The sequence below is a fragment of the Ptychodera flava genome, chromosome 6 (genome assembly GCF_041260155.1).
Source record: "Ptychodera flava strain L36383 chromosome 6, AS_Pfla_20210202, whole genome shotgun sequence".
NCBI lineage: Eukaryota > Metazoa > Hemichordata > Enteropneusta > Ptychoderidae > Ptychodera > Ptychodera flava.
Genome location: NC_091933.1, coordinates 45,461,951 through 45,479,964, shown reverse-complemented (window position 1 = coordinate 45,479,964; position 18,014 = coordinate 45,461,951). Strand labels below are relative to the sequence as shown.

At 38.4% G+C, this 18,014-nt stretch overlaps 2 protein-coding genes across 2 annotated transcripts; both read right to left on the bottom strand.

Annotated features, from left to right (window-relative positions):
- Positions 1–1,279: 1,279 nt before the first annotated feature.
- LOC139135943 (calcium-activated chloride channel regulator 4-like) lies at positions 1,280–4,040 on the bottom strand. The gene is made up of 3 exons (XM_070703728.1): positions 3,805–4,040; positions 2,103–3,539; positions 1,280–2,050 (listed from the first exon to the last, which is right to left on the bottom strand). The coding sequence occupies exons 1-2, from the start codon at positions 4,034–4,036 to the stop codon at positions 2,686–2,688; spliced, it is 1,086 nt and encodes a 361-aa protein (XP_070559829.1). The 5' UTR covers positions 4,037–4,040; the 3' UTR covers positions 1,280–2,050; positions 2,103–2,685.
- A 1,121-nt stretch (positions 4,041–5,161) lies between these two features.
- Positions 5,162–17,546, bottom strand: LOC139136009 (calcium-activated chloride channel regulator 1-like). Its single transcript, XM_070703828.1, has 11 exons — positions 17,357–17,546; positions 15,326–15,620; positions 14,640–14,922; positions 13,834–13,945; positions 13,352–13,600; positions 12,404–12,628; positions 11,622–11,918; positions 10,842–11,069; positions 8,655–8,919; positions 7,782–8,339; positions 5,162–6,569 (listed from the first exon to the last, which is right to left on the bottom strand). The coding sequence occupies exons 1-10, from the start codon at positions 17,534–17,536 to the stop codon at positions 8,137–8,139; spliced, it is 2,337 nt and encodes a 778-aa protein (XP_070559929.1). The 5' UTR covers positions 17,537–17,546; the 3' UTR covers positions 5,162–6,569; positions 7,782–8,136.
- Between the last annotated feature and the right edge of the window lie 468 nt (positions 17,547–18,014).

The window sequence follows — 18,014 nt, the reverse complement described above, 5'->3', positions numbered from 1 at the left end:
ATCGCGGGATACGCAGCTAGCTGAGCACCCCGATCATTCATGTGAAGATATCAAATCAAGTACACTATGGGCAAATAGGGAAGTAAAGAACAATAAAAGAACGATGTACTATCAGGACATACACGACAATAAGTGTTCAGTACTAAGAGTAGGGGGAAAGTGCAGATGATTTCAACTTGGCGCATAGTGAGGTATGCGTTCTGACCTGGTTTCTGTATTGGAAGAGACGACCGAACACACACGTACACTGCATGACGATACACCAAAGATGACTGAGCCATTGCGTCTAACTTTTCTCCGTTCTGTGTAATAACGTTCACTATTATTAGTCGCTGAACTGGACGGATAGTTAAACAAGGACAATGATGCAATCATACCCGTTATATTTATTCTCGCGGCGTTCAGATGTAACCCCTGTAGCCCACATAAGCAGGCTTCAGCGATTTGGATGATGTGGCATATCAAGTCGTAGTATGAACGACGAACAGCTCGTATATTGGAAAAGAATGCAAGAAACGGGACATTCAGGATCGTGACATTTTTGTGTGCTCAAGCGGCAATACCTCAGTACACTTCTTAGCTTTGTGCAACTGGTTTCACACACAATTGACTTTATTACACCAACATAGCACAATTAGAACCGTCAATACAGAAGAGATCATTCTACTGTTCTAAAAGCAGTCAATGATTTACGCTTCGGTCACACACTCAAACGTCGGTACACACTACATCGCACAGTGCAAGGATACTACTTGTCTAAAATATCGGCCTTTTAATCAGTACAGAGACGTAGAGAAAAGTGTACATTTTTACGAGAACACTACCACTGTCGCTAAGACAGGTATCCGGACTCTCAAATTTATCAATACGTCTTTGGTCTAAGACTCGCTCGGGATCATTTTAAGCTCTTGGAGTAAGCAAAGTTTTCATCGCCTTAGTTTTGTGAACGACAATTTTATTTCTGTAGAGTTAACACAGGGACGGCGACCATTTTGAATTACGTATCGGTAAAAATTAAATGTTGGGTAATTATTTTCTTCTCTATAAAATTTGCATGGTTACCCCGGGCTGAAAGTTTACGTAAGCAAATTTTGATAATTTTAAGTCTTATAGTTCAAGTTCGAGACACTAGAACCTTAACGAAAAACATTACGACTTTGCTATCGAATGTTTCAGCTCATTTATGTAAATTTCGCTGACAATTTACGCGACATACCTGTCACCACAGAGACAATACCGATGTCGACGAGATATAAAAACACAAGGACAAATTGGCAATAATTTTAATAAATAAAAGTTTATTCACATTACAATTAAACTCAAATATAAATGAATGTTTTCCGTATAATTTTGTTGCTTTCCGAGCACATGAGGTATGGCAAAATACTTACATGATCTGGTGATATGAAACTATAAAACGGAACAGAGACTGTAGTGATGCATCGTGCGTGACGATAGTGCTGAAGAGCGTCCTAGCTGTTCCAAATGTTCCTTCTTAAGGGCGCTAGACATTTTAGCAAGAATCACCACACAAATTCGTCAAAGCCAATAGCACTAGTAAAACACTTACAGTTTTCCAAAATCTGTCGCTTAGGGATAATCAGTGTTTGTTCTGCGGTGTAGGCATTTGAATTTTGATTTTTTAATGCTTTCATCAACTTTTTCACAAACCTTGGCATCTCCATCCCGAAATGTCTTCGTCAATATCTTCCTATATTCAGGAGTGGTCCTCTGTATCTTCTTACGGGGATTTCAAGAATATCTACCACTACAAGCTGGAAGATTTGACAACCAAACGCCAGTGACAAATATGCAAAGCAGACGATAAAACACAGACACTGTAAATCAGCGGCTCACCTGGTACATTATTGGAATGGTTCCTGATCGAATTGCCTTATTGAATGTTATACTCGTTTCCAACTGTATCAAATGGGTGTTTACATAAACATCGCCAGAGTCATCTTAAAAATCTCAATAGCTCTATCTTTAACTTGAAGGTTATTCACATGACTTCGCTTTCTATTTGCTTGTTATTACAATATTGCAAGAACTTGATCAGTAAATCTGGAACGAACCCTAAATATGACCGCAAATGCATATACATTGACCGTGTTTGGGCAATACTTGATTGCTCCTTGAGTGAAAACCCTATTGAATAATAAATAAACTGAACGTTCCTTGTTCGCCGGAAACACTGTATGATATTTTAAAACCCTTTGCGTAAAAACATCATTGTCTTGATCTGTAATACAAGACGGTGAACAAAATTTGAAAATACCTCATGTTTACAAGACTTTTTGTGATACATCATTTTGGGAATGACGCAGTGACACTAACACCTGTCTTGCTCTAGAAAGATGATTTAAAGGGTGTTAGCGCGCTATTTGATGATATTTGTGAACAATGTTACAAAACATATGCAGCTACTGAGGCTTTAAATACGGTGATTTTGACTTTAAAAAAAAAGACCATATTTATTGATCATGTAGCTGCTGTGTCAGTATTCTATCTAAAGTTTAATATTCGCCTATTTTGTTATTCAAGTGATTTTGTGACTTTTTTGGGGCTTATCTAAAAAGGCGAAAATTTTTTTTATATTTAATTAAAGCTCGTTTTCAATAGATACCAAATTTATTTGTATATGTACAAATCCAATGGTCGCATTCATCTGTTATATTTTCCCTTCTAAAGTGTATCCTCGCCTTTCATAATGTCACTTATCACAATTGGACTTGAAACTTGATCCAAATCAAATCTTGCTCTTTTCCTGTTGTGATATTCTCGCGCACGCGCAATGACTAGAATAGCAGTGATTATGAGAACCATGGCAACAGTTCCACCGGACAGTAGAGTCCAAAATTCCCAAGTCTCCATGTTGTAGTCAAGGGAACCGAGCATGGATGATGTGTTGGCTGCTTTGACTGTAGTCGGTGATGCAAACATGTCGTCGGCAAGTGTGGGCCACTGCGATGGCGGAGGGGCAACCAAAGCATCTTCCACGGAGACATTTCCAACCGTTTCATGTTTCAACGTTGTCGTCTTTTCAGTGGATCCTGTAAGTCTCATCTGGATATCGTCTTGTGACGTCACGTTTTCAGCAGATCGGTTTTCGTTGATATTTTGTTGAACATTACCCATCTTCGCTCCGGAGTCATCGTTACCCATTATTCTTTGTGTGGTGTTTTCCAACTGTGTAGTGTTTTCATGCCCTCTTTCAGTTTGCAGACTACTTTCTTCTGCTGAATAATTTTCGATGACGTCGGCCACAGTTGTCGTTGCAAACCTTTCAAAGTTGGCAGAAACAACGTTTGATGGTTCGGCTATATTGCCCACGTCATCAACTGCTCGAACAGAAATCATAAACTTGAAAGTTGAAACGGACACGGGCAACTTCACCACCACAATTTCGATTGAGCCTGACTGCTCAGGCGACGAAAGATCGCCCTCAACGACGTTGCTTGAGTTTAACATTGTGGCGCTCTCGAAACTATCGTAGAGCTCAGAGAAAGTGTCGCTGATCCGCAAATCATACCAAGCAACTAAAAGATAAAAGATAGATTTAAAGAAGGATGAAATATTCGTCAAAGATGAATATATTAATCAAAAATTTACAAAATCACTATTTTTAAGTTTTTGTACAGTTATACCAGGGTTTAATTGCGAAACTTAAAACAATTTTCACGTGTCCGAAGTAAATGATACTCACCCTACCTCTCATTCATTGATTTATGACAACATATTTGCATATTTTCATATTACTATGAAACATTACATCTTTTAATTTAATTAGTGTTCAGCACTTACCGATGCCTCGATCCAGATCATCGCCCGGTGCTGTCCATCGTAGTGTGACGTCACGCGTTTCCCTGGATACGGAAACGATTGATAGGTCTGTTATTCTGGATGGTGCATAGATGTCGGGTATCTCTGTACTAGTGTCCAATTCTTCCTCTGAATTGAACCGTCTGTAATTCATGAGCTGGAAAGATCCGCTCGATACCACTCTATTGAAGGGGTCGACTTCTTCATAGGTCATATTGGTTATAATGTTAGCATTATCTGAAATATGCCCGTGAAAAATTGGACGATTCCGTCATATTATCTTATTTCACATGTTTTTATCGGCGGATGTTAAGGCTTTGCGAAGGCTTATATTCCTTTGTCGGATCTTCTTGACCGAAGTGATAAGGTTTTAGATCTCAACGGGAAATTGACGGTACTCGAGTTAAATTATCTGCGTACTTGAACAATTGAAACAGGTGTACTGTACAATGTGGAATACTACGTTATTCATAGTTTATTGAGCATGCGCACATTTACTGCACTCTTGACTCAAGAGATCTTATACAACAACGAAAAGTAGTATGACATTTGTGACAAAATCGATATCTAGATATAATAAGGTCAATTCAATTGATAACCATTGTGGGTTCTGTTTCTTACAATTCTCACCTGAATTGATAGACAAATCTGGTCGATCTGTCGCCAATACAACGATTTGACCTTTCCCGTGTTCGTTGTCCACTGTCACTCTTACTCCGTAATGACCATCGGCTGTGAATTCAAGTAAGTGGCCAGAATACACGCCATCGTTCTTCTCAACGTCTGTACCTGTTATCGATAAAATAGGAAAATGGATGTACAACCTTGACTGACCTGTAACAGATGCCAATGAGATATCAACAGCGCCATCAATTTACGATCTGAGCTCGAGCATGTTTTCTCTGTTTCACACTAGAAGGGCAGACTCTCTCTTTGCCTTTCTGAGTCGCCCAGCCTAATTTTCCGATCCAGAGTTTCAGTAGACCATCGCATGCTCGTATATCATGAAGTTACTTGCTTATACTATTGAAGTAAGTCGAGTTATACATTTACAACTTCTAGTAGTCCAACAAATTTATTTTTCCTCAGCATTTCCGCAAGGATGTGTTTTTGTGTCGTGCATGTACATGCAGTCTTGCTTGATATTGTACACATGAATTTAATAAACATTCACAGCGTAATACAAGAAAGTTAACATTCCTTAATGTGAGAGTTTGCGATAGTCACACACACACTCACACACAAGCATACACTACCGACTAGTAATAAAATACATACATTAGGTACGTTTTACCGTCTCTCAAATTTGTAGCTTATATAAAAAGAGGAAAAAGAGCCATTTTAAACTCTTTATGCTTTATTATCGTTCCATCAACAGACGGTTGGAACATGTCAAAATGAAGATAGTATATAGGGCACTCTCTAAATACGTTATTAGCAGCTAAGATACAAACCATTTACAAAATATTACAAAACACATTTTATCAGCCAAACCCACGCGTAAAGAGATATGATGCTTGCAAAACAGCGACTGAAAATGGTAGCTTCGGTCCAACTACAGACTGCTGACAGCTCAAGAACCATGGTCACCAGATCATTATCTTGTCGCAGACTTTACTCGTCAATCCATTACATCAAATATGATTTCAAGGACTTCTTGTCTCCTGTCATACATTGGAATATACCTGTAAATGCAGCGTTTATTTTCAATTTTGTATTTCCCATCTATTTAATATGTTTTCTTTGGCGTTTAGAAAGATTGATATAATGTCCTTCAAAACAATACGTTTAAACTATACAAAGTTGATTCAGTTTTGCTATGACCATAGTGTCATCAATATAGCTGATTGGCAAACAAACTAAAAGTTAAAAGAATTTATACGGATAAGTAAAACAGATCCATACGATTAATTTACATTCTTCATATAGAAATTTTCATAAATTCAAATCAAACTGTTCACTGGACTACCGTTTACAACCCTCTCGATAGAGTTACGTACCGCAAACTAATCGACTTATCTTAAGTTAACTTCTGATTTGTATTGATTAATCTAGCAACTCAAAAGGAATGGCAAAACACTGTAAAAACACAACTATTGTTAATGATACGTTTATCGAAATCCGTGGCTCTGTCCGTTGAAGGAATCGGCGTTCCTAGTATGTAGGGACGACTTCTGGTGAAGGTGTAACTCTATGATGACGTGGAGCCATGTATTTCCCCTCCGGTGGGGGTGCATCCGTCATTGGAAGTTGACCGCTTTCGATTTCTTTGACTTTTGTAGCTGCCTTGGATCCAGCGCATTTATAGAAGATTGCAGCGATGACAGCAACGACGATGCCGGCACCGACAGCTGCACCCAGAGAACATCCGATGATAAACGGTATGGATAAGGGTTGTTGTTGCTCTTAGGGTAATGCGGTGATCTGTCGACCTTCATTCGTAGTTGGGTGCGAACTTACAGTTTCAGGGGTCGTCACAGTAGTGCTTTGCAACACTATCGCGGATGATATGACGTTCGACGGCGTTCCTTCGTTTCCACTGGCGTCTCGAGCTCTTACGGCGAAGAAAAAGGTCGCGTTCTGATCTGTTTCTGGTGTCCTTACGGTCATGGTTTCCTGAGATCCAAATGGTTTTGGAGACTGTAGATCCCCAGCCGTAACGTTGTCATTTGTCAGTTTTTCGCCGAGAGAGAAATTCAGAGCGAATGAAGTGAAGTCCATGCTATAACGTAGATCGTATTCGTCAGCTGTAATATCAACATACTAAACCGTTATTATTAGAAACCATACTCGAAAAGGGAAAAAATTCTTATATGCCAAGCACCTTTTTGCAATCTCATTACAAATCTTAATCTTAGTGATACATTTTATTCGCGTCATCATTTACCAAAGACCTTAGAATGGGGAGCGGTTCCCCCTAATGCAAAATGCTATGGACGTGCCACTGTTTGGACCCTCTATCTCTAGGTAACCTGGCCAATCTACAAAGTTACTCATGAGCGCTCTATAAATAATACAAACACAATTTATTCAAATATAGTCATCCCTATTAGAGACATAGGATAAAAACCAAATGTGTCACGGTATATTCATACATGCATACACGTATATATAAGTGTATATATATATATATATATATATATATATATATATATATATATATATATATATATATATGTATATATACACATACATACACACATGTATATATATGGTGTGTGTGTGTGTGTGTGTGTGTCTTTGTCTTTGTCTGTGTGTTTAATTTGCACTAAAATCTACATAGTTCTGTATCTAGAATAAATAATAGATGTGGCATGTGGATATATTTCTTCCTATTATACTATCATATAACAGTCTCGCGTGTAGATATCCCACCGCCTAACAGTGCAAAACACGAATCAGCAGATAAATTACCAACACATATTATCTAGCGACATTATTATTTTTTTCTTCAAAATGAAAGTATAGAAGCGAGACTCTAACTAGACACGATTCTTGTAAAATGATTTTATGCTTGCTTGATTGCGTGATCAATAAATGTGTGAGCTACAAAATAGTAAACATGCCTTCTTTGAAGTATAGAGGGCATCGTCCCCTGAATATCGAGGACTAGCCTTACGTATGTAAATATGTAATGTATTTTTAAAATTTTGTTATCAAAATATATCACAAGGCAATTAATCAATCAAGGAAAGCTATGGGTAAAGATTAATCAAGATCATTATGTTAGCTTTGTTGTTAGTATTGACGAGTCTGAAACCAATCTTTGTATAGAAACTAGAATATGTGATATGAGTGTCGTGATATAGATTTTTACGCGAGATCAGTGTATGTCAATAGATCTTGCGCCCGAAAGACCCCACACTCTGATAAAAATAGGAATTGCATGTACAGTATAACTCTACATCCATCTCTGTACATCTTCATTTAACAGCCTTGATTTTAAGCATTTATGTTACCTGTGCCTTGGTCGAGGTCATTGCCAGGAGCTGTCCAGGATAAAGTGATAGTCTTATCGTCGTACGATGTGTCAACGACTTTTAGGTCGATGATACGCGATGGCGGGAAATTGTCACCAAGTGGAACATCCAAGGGTGCCTGTATGACGCCACCAGATCCTACTCGGTTGAAATCATCGATCGGTGTGACGGTACGGTTTGAATCTTCGACCGGTGCAGCTGTGCAAATTGAAAATCAGTTAGCACTCTGAATTCGAACTCATCTTGTACTTAACACATGTATGCGCCTTAAAAGACTCAAAGATACTCCTTTTGCTTAAATTTTCCTTAAAGAACCTCTAGGCCAAAGCTGAACTCAACACACTGAGACTGACTGGATAAACTCACGTGGCCTCAATGGAAGCACTCCACTGTTTGCGTTGGTTACACAAACTCCAGTGATACCGTCTCCACCTTTTGCATTCACTTTGATATTGTAACGACAGTCCGGACACGTGGCTGTGACAAAATCCAGAAACACGCCAGAGTAGACCCCATCATCTTTCTTAATATCGGCACCTATTATTATGGAATAAATATAAAAGGATAATCCATTGATATCATTGATGGGTGCAGTGGTCAGCCTTGAATACGGCGTGGGCAAAACTTTTACTCATACAATCAGAGAGGCAGAGCGCTAGATTGCTCTGAACTATTTCTGTAGACTGTCCTGGAATATAACAGCAGACTGTTTCTAATCGTTTTCTGGTTTTTAATCTATGAAAATAAGAAACTAATATTTGACAAATCAGTATGATATCATAAATGATAATGAATGTGAAATCGAATGCCTAAAGACAATCGTTAGGATAAATCGAATGAAACAAGACACACCAGCTCCGTTATCCAGCAGTTTTACATCGACTGGCGGATAAGATGCCGGTCTCTCCACTGTGGCCGTGACGTCAGCCCCTATAATTGGCGTGTATCCAAGTCTAACTTGGGTGTATATCGAGATTGATGGCGGTATTTCTGTGACCAGTGTGTCGCTTGTAGACGTCGATACTCGTATCGGCAGAGCACCGTCCCTTACCCCTGATTGTATGGATACCTGTACCGATTGTGACGGACCACTTATTTCATAGAACCATTCACCTGGCTGCAAAAAAGTAAACCGACTTAGAAGTTTTTGCAACAAAACACGCAGCCAGAGGAAGTCATTTAAGTCTCTAATAAGGCCGCGTTCAAAAAAATGGTGAGGGGGGGGGGGGGGCTGGAGGAATCGCGATTGAAATCTTATTTTTTTCAGATCCCCCCTCAATACCCTCAAAAATTTTCAAGTCCCCCCCCCTCAATACCCTCAAAAATTTTCAAGTCCCCCCCCAATTACCATATAGCCGCATATTTATCAGGAATGCACGCAGATTAAAAAAAAACATGCAATGTGTCGTTCTGCACACAAATGTTCAACACTACCTCTTATCAGCAGGTTGTAGAGCCATATACCTAGGGCAAGTTCTTAAATTGATTCATTTTTAAATGCATCAGTGAACTTTTTGGATTTCTCAGTCTAAGCCGATTTGAGTTTATCCAACTCTGGCCAGTTCAATGGCACCAGCTGAAAACAACACAAAATGACAATCATGAGAGAGTATGAAAATTGTGTATTCCTAGCTACGTTTAACCAAATGTGAAAAAATGAGCACAGTGACCTACCGAATTTTTTTTTTCAAAGTACAAGACATAGATGCCACTTATAAAATGTTTTACAAAATGACAATACTGGAAGGTTAAAATATTCCATGAAATTAATGTTTTAATCTCAGAAATTTTGGGTGTAATAATGGCAAATTTGATAACAAATAAAACATTCCATTTAATCACACATTTTTCCATTTAAATTCCAGTCTTTACTGTTCAGAGTTTTACTTTTGTGTTATTGATACAGTGAGATGTGAAAATTTCATTCACTGCATGAACTTGAATGAATGGTTTTATATATTGATTTTAAGTGATTTTCGAAAAACTGGCTTTTCATCGTACATTTGTATAAGATCAAGTATGGTGACCCCATCTTTTTTTTTCTAATATTGATTGTTCTCATATGCCAGAATTCAAAAATTCATGGTAACTGTTAGTCCCCTAGTCTTCTATGTGTTGCTCTCTGGCTGATCTTGTGTACAAGTATAAGATGTATGTTTCACTGTCAATTGAGTGTCCTATGACCGAAACTCTCCTTAAACTACATCAGAGTCAGAGCTACATGTATCACTGTCACTGCCAGTATGTAGTAGCAGGGCAGTAGTTGTATTAACTTTTCATTTTGACAATATTTTTGTTCAGTTTATACAATTGTGTTCTTGTTCTACTCCCTACAGAATGTTGAGCTATCCAGTATTCATCTTGCCAACACAGCCTACGTGTACCATGCATTTGCATCATTCAATTATCACCAATATTTAGACAAACGGGCTTTGTTGACCAACTGAATATTGTGTTTTTCAGCAGCATGCTGTAGAAAGACACCAAGAAACTGTGTTTGATACATTGCATAGAAATATTGAACAAATTATCAACAGTTGTAGCTCCTACCCCATTACAAGGCCAACTTGTTCTATGAAAATTTAATGGCATTCATACATTTTTAGACTTTTTCGAGATTAAAGACATAAAATATGACAAAACAGTTCTAGATTTTGTTTAATTATTACTAACATTAGAACCATTGGACGACATCAAAATGTTGGGAGTCAAAATATTTTCAGGTCCCCCCCCCCTATAGGCAGAGCAAAACTTTCAAGTCCCCCCCCTCGACTACCCCAAAAATTTTCGAATCCCCCCCTGAATTCCTCCAGCCCCCCCTCACCACTTTTTTTGAACGCGGCCTAAGCAGAGGTAGCTATTTATACAATGAGATTGTATCAATGAGTGTATTTTATAAATATAGAGATGTTTAGGTCATAAACTTTTTCCTCCTTACTTCAGGACTGATGTTTATCTGTTGCGAAATGTTTGGCCGTCGACCTCTCCTTCGATATTCAGTATAAATGTGCCTTCTAGGCAGAGTAAATGGGTACATACCTCCGCAATGCCAGATATTTCCACGTAAACTGATTTCCTTGGATTATCGAGTCGGTACTCTGGTGATGAGTCGTCAATGACACCTCCGTTGGGTCTACGAACGATGACGGAAATTTGTGAAGTCGCCCACAAAAAGAAGAATTTGGTATTCTTACCGATAGTGGCGTCGATGAAAGTATATCCGTAATATGTACTACCTGGTGTTATTGGCACTGAGATACTCTCCAACTAAACTCAAAGAGAGACAACAAAGACCAGCGTTAACACATAGCTTCAACTTCTGATAAAATGAAATTATTTGAACAGTTAAATTCGGCCGATCGTTTGTTATTCTCTTTTTGCTCGCCTATCCACATTTTGCCGATTTTGGTTTCTGGGTACCGTACAAGTCTACCATCTCCTGGACAGGTTCTCTTCTATCAAACATCGATATCATTCCAGAATATATCCTTCCAGCGCCGGAACTTTAAAATAAATGGTGGCAGAAGATCGGGGACCACCTTTTCTTTATTGACGTTAGAGAATTAAACTGCAAAATTTTTAACATCTGAAATGTAATGTACGAATATACTAGGTAAATTCTTCAATATCTACAATATAAGATTGTGAACGCATATGAATGCAGTGAATGATTTTGAATAATTAAATTATTTTCTTAAATCTCTTCTAGTGCCGTATTTACATGATTTCTTTATCAAAATAATATGGTAGTTCATTAGTTTTGAACAAGTGGTCCTATCTTCATATTTAATTGCTAAGTGTGTTAATTTAATGACATACTTCTATAGGCACGTCTGTGCTGCTGCCAAGCCGTGACGTTATTGTAGTACTTAAACCATCACCGAGGCCGGTAGAGTAGCCGCCTTCAGGGTAAAAAAAAGGCAAGCCATAGGTGTTTGTGGAAAGATCTAGCAGTTTGATGTCAGCATTGTTAGTGAATGCAATCGTGTCCACTAAAACTCCTTTATTTATAAGACCGGGTGTGACGTCATCTATCCTAGGGTCAACGTTCTCTTGTCCATCGGTGATCAGAAGTATAATACCACCTCTGGCGTCTTTACCGCCATTTTCTAAAACCTGTCGACAGACACAACATAGAGGACCATGAATCAAAGGCACTAATAAGGCAGCCACAAAAACTATGTGCCTAGATATGTATTTCGCCTGATGTGGTTCATAATAATCGTCACGTGTTGCCATGGATACCATGGATATAAGACTTTACTGCTGCTATTCTCGTGGTTCTCGTCATTCAGAAAGGGTGATTGAAGACTGATAATATAAATAGATATCTACGAAAATGATTTTTTGTCATTGCTAAATAAAATCTAATATTCAGTCATCAACATCACTTTTACTCAAAGGTTGAGATGTATAATGAAGACCTGGGCTCATCATCATCAGCCATTCTTTGGAAAAAAAATGAGGAATGAATAATTAACGAGGTACTGATTGAAAAACATGTTTCAATAGTGCTCGCCATTTTGTGAAATTCTGTGCTATACTGTAGACCTGTTCCGTTCATATCCCTTAAGTTTTTCAATCAAGACATATTTCCTTACATCACTCGCACGGTTAAGTCCACACCCGATGCAAGTACTGCCCGTCACCGTAGTTGGTAGAAGATTTGCAAGGGTGTCTCGGTCTGTTGCTGATTGCAATTCGACAAGTTGTGACGTTATTGTAGCTGAATCTGAAAACTCAACGATACCAACAAAGTTGTTGTCGGGCACCGTTGCTTTTATGTACTTGGACGCTAGTTGGTTCAAGATACCGATACGGTTATTCTGACAAAAACGAAGATAGTGGTGTAACAAAATGTGAGGTTTGAATAATTGCCAGCGATAGCCACTGACATGCCTACCGTTTTAAGATGAGTTCGAATTACTGGACATACACCTACATTGCTACCATATTCACTAACAAGAACAATCGTCGTTTATATCTCTTCCACACACTAGCATAAAACAAAAACCTATTGCAACACCTTCTCTTCGTGTCCTCATATGCCAACAATACCGTTACAGCTAATCCTGGCGTTCAACTTACACGGTAGCCGTGTATAAGACAGATTATATTACAGCTTTGTCAATACCTGTGAATTCTGTTGTGTCATACCCTATGGTTATTTCGAAAATGTATCAGATTATCCAGCATTGTGGCCCCCATACGCTTTCTACATCTATATATTCATTTGCATTGCCAAAACTATAAAATAATAGCAATAATGTGCCCCCTCCCGGCCCATAATTGACTAAAGAAAACTTTACACTCCATAATTAACTCGGCTCCGCCAAGTACATTATGTCTTGCAAAGTTTGCTTTCCTCCATTATTGACCGGGAGGCGGTGCATTATTCCTTAAATATTTGACGGCCCTCCTTGCAACAACTTCGTGCGAATCGAATTGTCATGAATATTGTGGAACCATAAGTTTGGTAAAGTGTCTGACATTTGCAAGTTACAATATTCAACAAATATTGGCATTGACGTTTAAGTGGCAATTCTTACAGTGTTCATACTACCAGAGACATCCAAAACCAAAACGATTCGTAATGGAGCTGCTTTTACGATACGAAAATTTGGAGTTGTGTCTGCTCCGGGGCGCGGTGGATTCGAGTTACTTGCAAAGTCTTCTGATTCTAGCATCACATCCCAGGAACTCTTGTAAGAACACTGTATGTTTTGATCGTTTGGTGCCATGGCGTTGTGAAGGGACTTCTTATCACCACTTTTGTCGCTGTGACAAAATTCAGTCACCTTAAAAGTGAAATAAAATAATTGGAAGCTACACATCTGTGTAAACACACAGTCCGCCAATGACTGCAGGTAACTCAGATATTTGAACATGTTAGTCCGCCAATGACTGCAGGTAACTCAAATATTTGAACATGTTACAGTTACGTTCATTACAAGCAATCGAATTATTTATCGAAAATTTGACGAACATTCAAAACAGATTGTTAACACCTGTCACATTGCTACGAACATACTTTAGGTATGTGTGTGATGGTTATCACCCTAGGAGACATGCAGGTGTAAATTGTCAACGATATATCTGATGTATGACAAGCTGTGATGACTAATGCCATGGCAAACAAACTCCTAGTGTCATATACCAATACACACATTATGTGTGCCATATGTGTTTGCTTTGATCCTGAATTTGACAAAATGTAAATACATATAATAATTTTTCTGTTTGTCAAACGTGCAGGCAACAATGCATTGAACAATAGCCGTGTTGCTACGGTGATTGAATGTCTTAATCTCTGTGTTGTACACATAATTATACAATGCCGTACTTTCAAATGATCTAGCCAGAAAGGTTTTACTGCGTTACAAATACACTGAATAAGGATTTCATTTGAGTTTCCAGTGACTTTGTAGAGTGTTTCGTTAACTGGATTACTTAGCAAATTATAAGTAAAGAAAAGTGAGTGGCTGATGTTTTCTGTTCGTCATGTTGCTCGAAGTATGCATAGTTATGTTACCTTTTCAGGGTGAATCGCTGTCGCCAAATTTCTCTAAGTCCTATCTTTCAATTTTACCCTTAGCGTTTATGATATACAACTAAAATTAATGTAGGTATGGTTGTAACACAAGCTACAAAGTGTATGGTTTAAAACGCCTTAACGAAATACCGCGTTACCAGTACAGGCAACTGCGACTAATCTGTAGGTTATATTTCATCATATTTCGTAAATTTGGCTTATGGGCGTAACAAACTTTTTCAAGCAAGGTTTCCCCGAAGCATTTTCACATTCTTTCTCTAATTGTGGCACATTTCGTCACTTACTGTATCCAAGAAACTTGCGAACATGAATGAACCCGTCGCCTTCTGTTTATTATCCAAGTCGGGATAGAATCTGCAATACATGTCCGGCATTGGCCAGATCCAGGTTTTAAGTTGCATTGGTCTCCCGTCATCACGTCATACTCCGTTCCTGTGACGCGATCTGAACATCGCGTGATTTCAACGTGCCTCTTCTCGTTCAGATAAAAATGACCAGTATCCGTTGTGGCGTATTCGTCGAATAATCCCCAACGAAGATGACCCCATTCGTGGACAATGACTCTTGCTGCAAATATAGTGTCCACAGGTTAATGCACTAATCTGCTGTTCCGCCATTAAATGAAAACTGTCGACGTTATCACTAGGAAATACGGTCTAAGAAGATATACTGAAATAGAATTTGAACGAGTAACAGGAGAAAAAAGTCTCCGAGATGACGAGCTGATAAATAAAGATTCAGATAGTAAGAAGACAGGGCTAGGAGAACATCGGAGGGATAAGCTTTGTTTCTTCTTTGTTAATAAAATTCAAATTAATACATATATAGAACAAACTTTTACATAGCAGATGAAAGAAATGTACAAAAATGACGTATCCTTTTGATTTTGACTCCCTCAAACCGCTTTTTTTAATATACGATCGTCAGTAGTCAAATACTTAAGGTATTCTTGAATTGTGTCATTATTTACCGGGATCACCATACGTATACAGTGTCCAATCTTTATCCAATATAAATCTTTCCGTTAAATGAGTGAACTCGGCTCCTTTGCCACACGGACCAAACTGATTACTGTACGGATTATCTCCCCAGCGGTCGTTTTGTGCGTCGACGATGACGTTAGCCGTGTCGAAGATTTCTGTGGTGGCAAGGACGTTTGTGATGTTGTCACTCCAGGTTCTAGGAATTAGAATGGTGATGTCTTTGAAGTAGGCGCGTTGCTTTGTCGCCTGGTACAGGAGTGAGGAAGCATCCGTTAACATTTCCTGTGAAGTACAATCAAGACAGACAAACAGTGCACGGTGGTTACAATTATGGTAAAAGGAAGTTTAAAACCTATTCCTCGACTTCCATGCTCTAGAAAAAGTCTTAAACTTTGTTTTGACTACATGTCCAATAACCGTAATATCATTTTTAAAAACATCACTTTAATTAAAAAAAACGCCTATACAGAAAGAAACGAATATAAAGGATGAAACACAAAAGTGAAAATTACCAAATCCAACTTTATACACTTATTTTTGACAGCAGTGAATTTTTTAGCAAGATACTGTACTCGACAAAAATATCTGAATTTTACTGGAGGGAACAGGACAATTTTATACGTACTTAAGTCATCTGCAGATGTATCCATAGATCAATATATTTTTTAAAATATTTCCCCTTTTGACCTCGATGAATCAATTAAAACTGGATAAAACATATATACATGTGCTCAATTATTTCCTTTGTAGAATTGACGTGAATTCATTGCTGAGTGTGAATGTCTAGACCCACAACCACTAAAGTTGAAGAATCTCATATTACTTTGCACTAAAAGTGAATCACTCCGAAGATCTATAAATCTCGCTTATTATCTCGAACAACTCAAAGCAACTTTCGTGAATTCGTCTAAACACATAGCCCAATAGAGTAGCTTATTGAGAAGAACATAACACTATGTGCGTGGCTGTAGATCGTAGTGGAGGGACCAGACTATTGTCTGTATGGCATATAGGGCAATCACTTCTGAATATTTACAAACCCATTTCCTTTGTCAGAAGAGAACGCCTTCATAGTGTAATTTTAAACATTTCATTAGCATCGTTTACGGCTTTGCAGACTTTCTGAACCTGACGAAACCCATTGTCATTTTCATAATATCCATTGGTTAATATAATGAATACATTTATCGTTTGTAACCTTTATGTCAGACGTTGTTCTGATAAATCAGAATACCGCATCGATGAATTGCCTCGTGTTGTCACTACACAGCAAAAAAACTACAGGCAGATTTCAGTACATGCCTGTAACAGGGTCTGATCAGTACCTGTAACAGTCCCTGAGAAAAAAAACCCTCTGTTACAGGACCAGTAAAATTTGCCAGATACCAGGGGTGTATGAACAGGTCTGTATCAGGCATGGTATTACAGGACATTTGTTTTTGCTGTGTACACGATTCCAAAGGTAAGTTTAAAGCCAAGCTGTGAAGGTAGAATGCAGCTTGGGTAAGGGTATTCCCACTCAGATACTTAAAATGCTTTGCTAACTGCTACCTGTGTGCAATCATTTTTACGAAATTACCAACATAATTTTTTCACCATCTTTCTTTAAAATTATGAAGATCGAAATTCTCCATCCGATCAAAAATGAAAAAAAAAAGAAAAAAGATGTGAAATGGTCAGAAGTTTCCGCGCGATTTCATCTCCCCTCCAACTCAAAACTAGCTCTCTTTGCCGTATCAATATCGGTCACCGAAAGCTTTTCTCACTCTCTACCTCTAAGTATGTCCCTGTCTGTCCCTCCCCTATCACCCTGTTTCTCTTCTCTGTCTGTCTGGCTGTCTATCTGCCTCCTCTCTCCCTTCCTCCCTTCCTCCACCCCCCCTCTCTCTCTCTCTCTCTCTCTCTCTCTCTCTCTCTCTCTCTCTCTCTCTCTCTCTCTCTCTCTCTCTCTCTCTCTCTCTCTCTCTCTCTCTCTCTCTCTCTCTCTCATGGTACATGACAGAACGAGATATTCTCACCTTCAAGTTATCCAGAATTTCCACGTTTTCTCGTATACCTTCATTGATGGCGATCAAAATTCCAGAATATTCATTATTCTGGAGGGTAATTTTGGATCGAGGCAGTAAACCGTCAACACTGTATGAGAAGAGCAGAAATAGTGTGCAGCCTAGCACTCGACGGATAATTGCTGCATTCATGGTCGAGCAAAACCGTAGCCGGACTGTCTTAAAGAATTTCATGCTGGCCTTTTTATAAGAAATGTGCACCGTCTATCTGTTCCGGGGGTGACACACATGTATAGAATACATCGCAAGATTTGAAAGTGTGCTAACAAACAGGCATGTGACTTTAAACCGAAGAATTAAAAGAGTGAAATTACATTATATCTTATTAATTCGGACAAGTTTCCAGAGTCTACTTGCTATATAAATGTACAAAGGAGCTGTTTTTGAGCATTAAGTTTCTTCTTAATTTCGTAAAAATTGACAGGTTATATTAAATGTCGGTCACCATCGTTCATTTAGTACAGAGAGACATTTAAAACATACTCGACATCACCAAATTGGCGATTTTTTCCATTTGTTCCATTCGTTAATTTCTTTTAGTTTGAATTTGTGTGACTAAGTGACAGTTACCATACCTACTCAATGACTGTCATTTTTTGACAAGAACTTC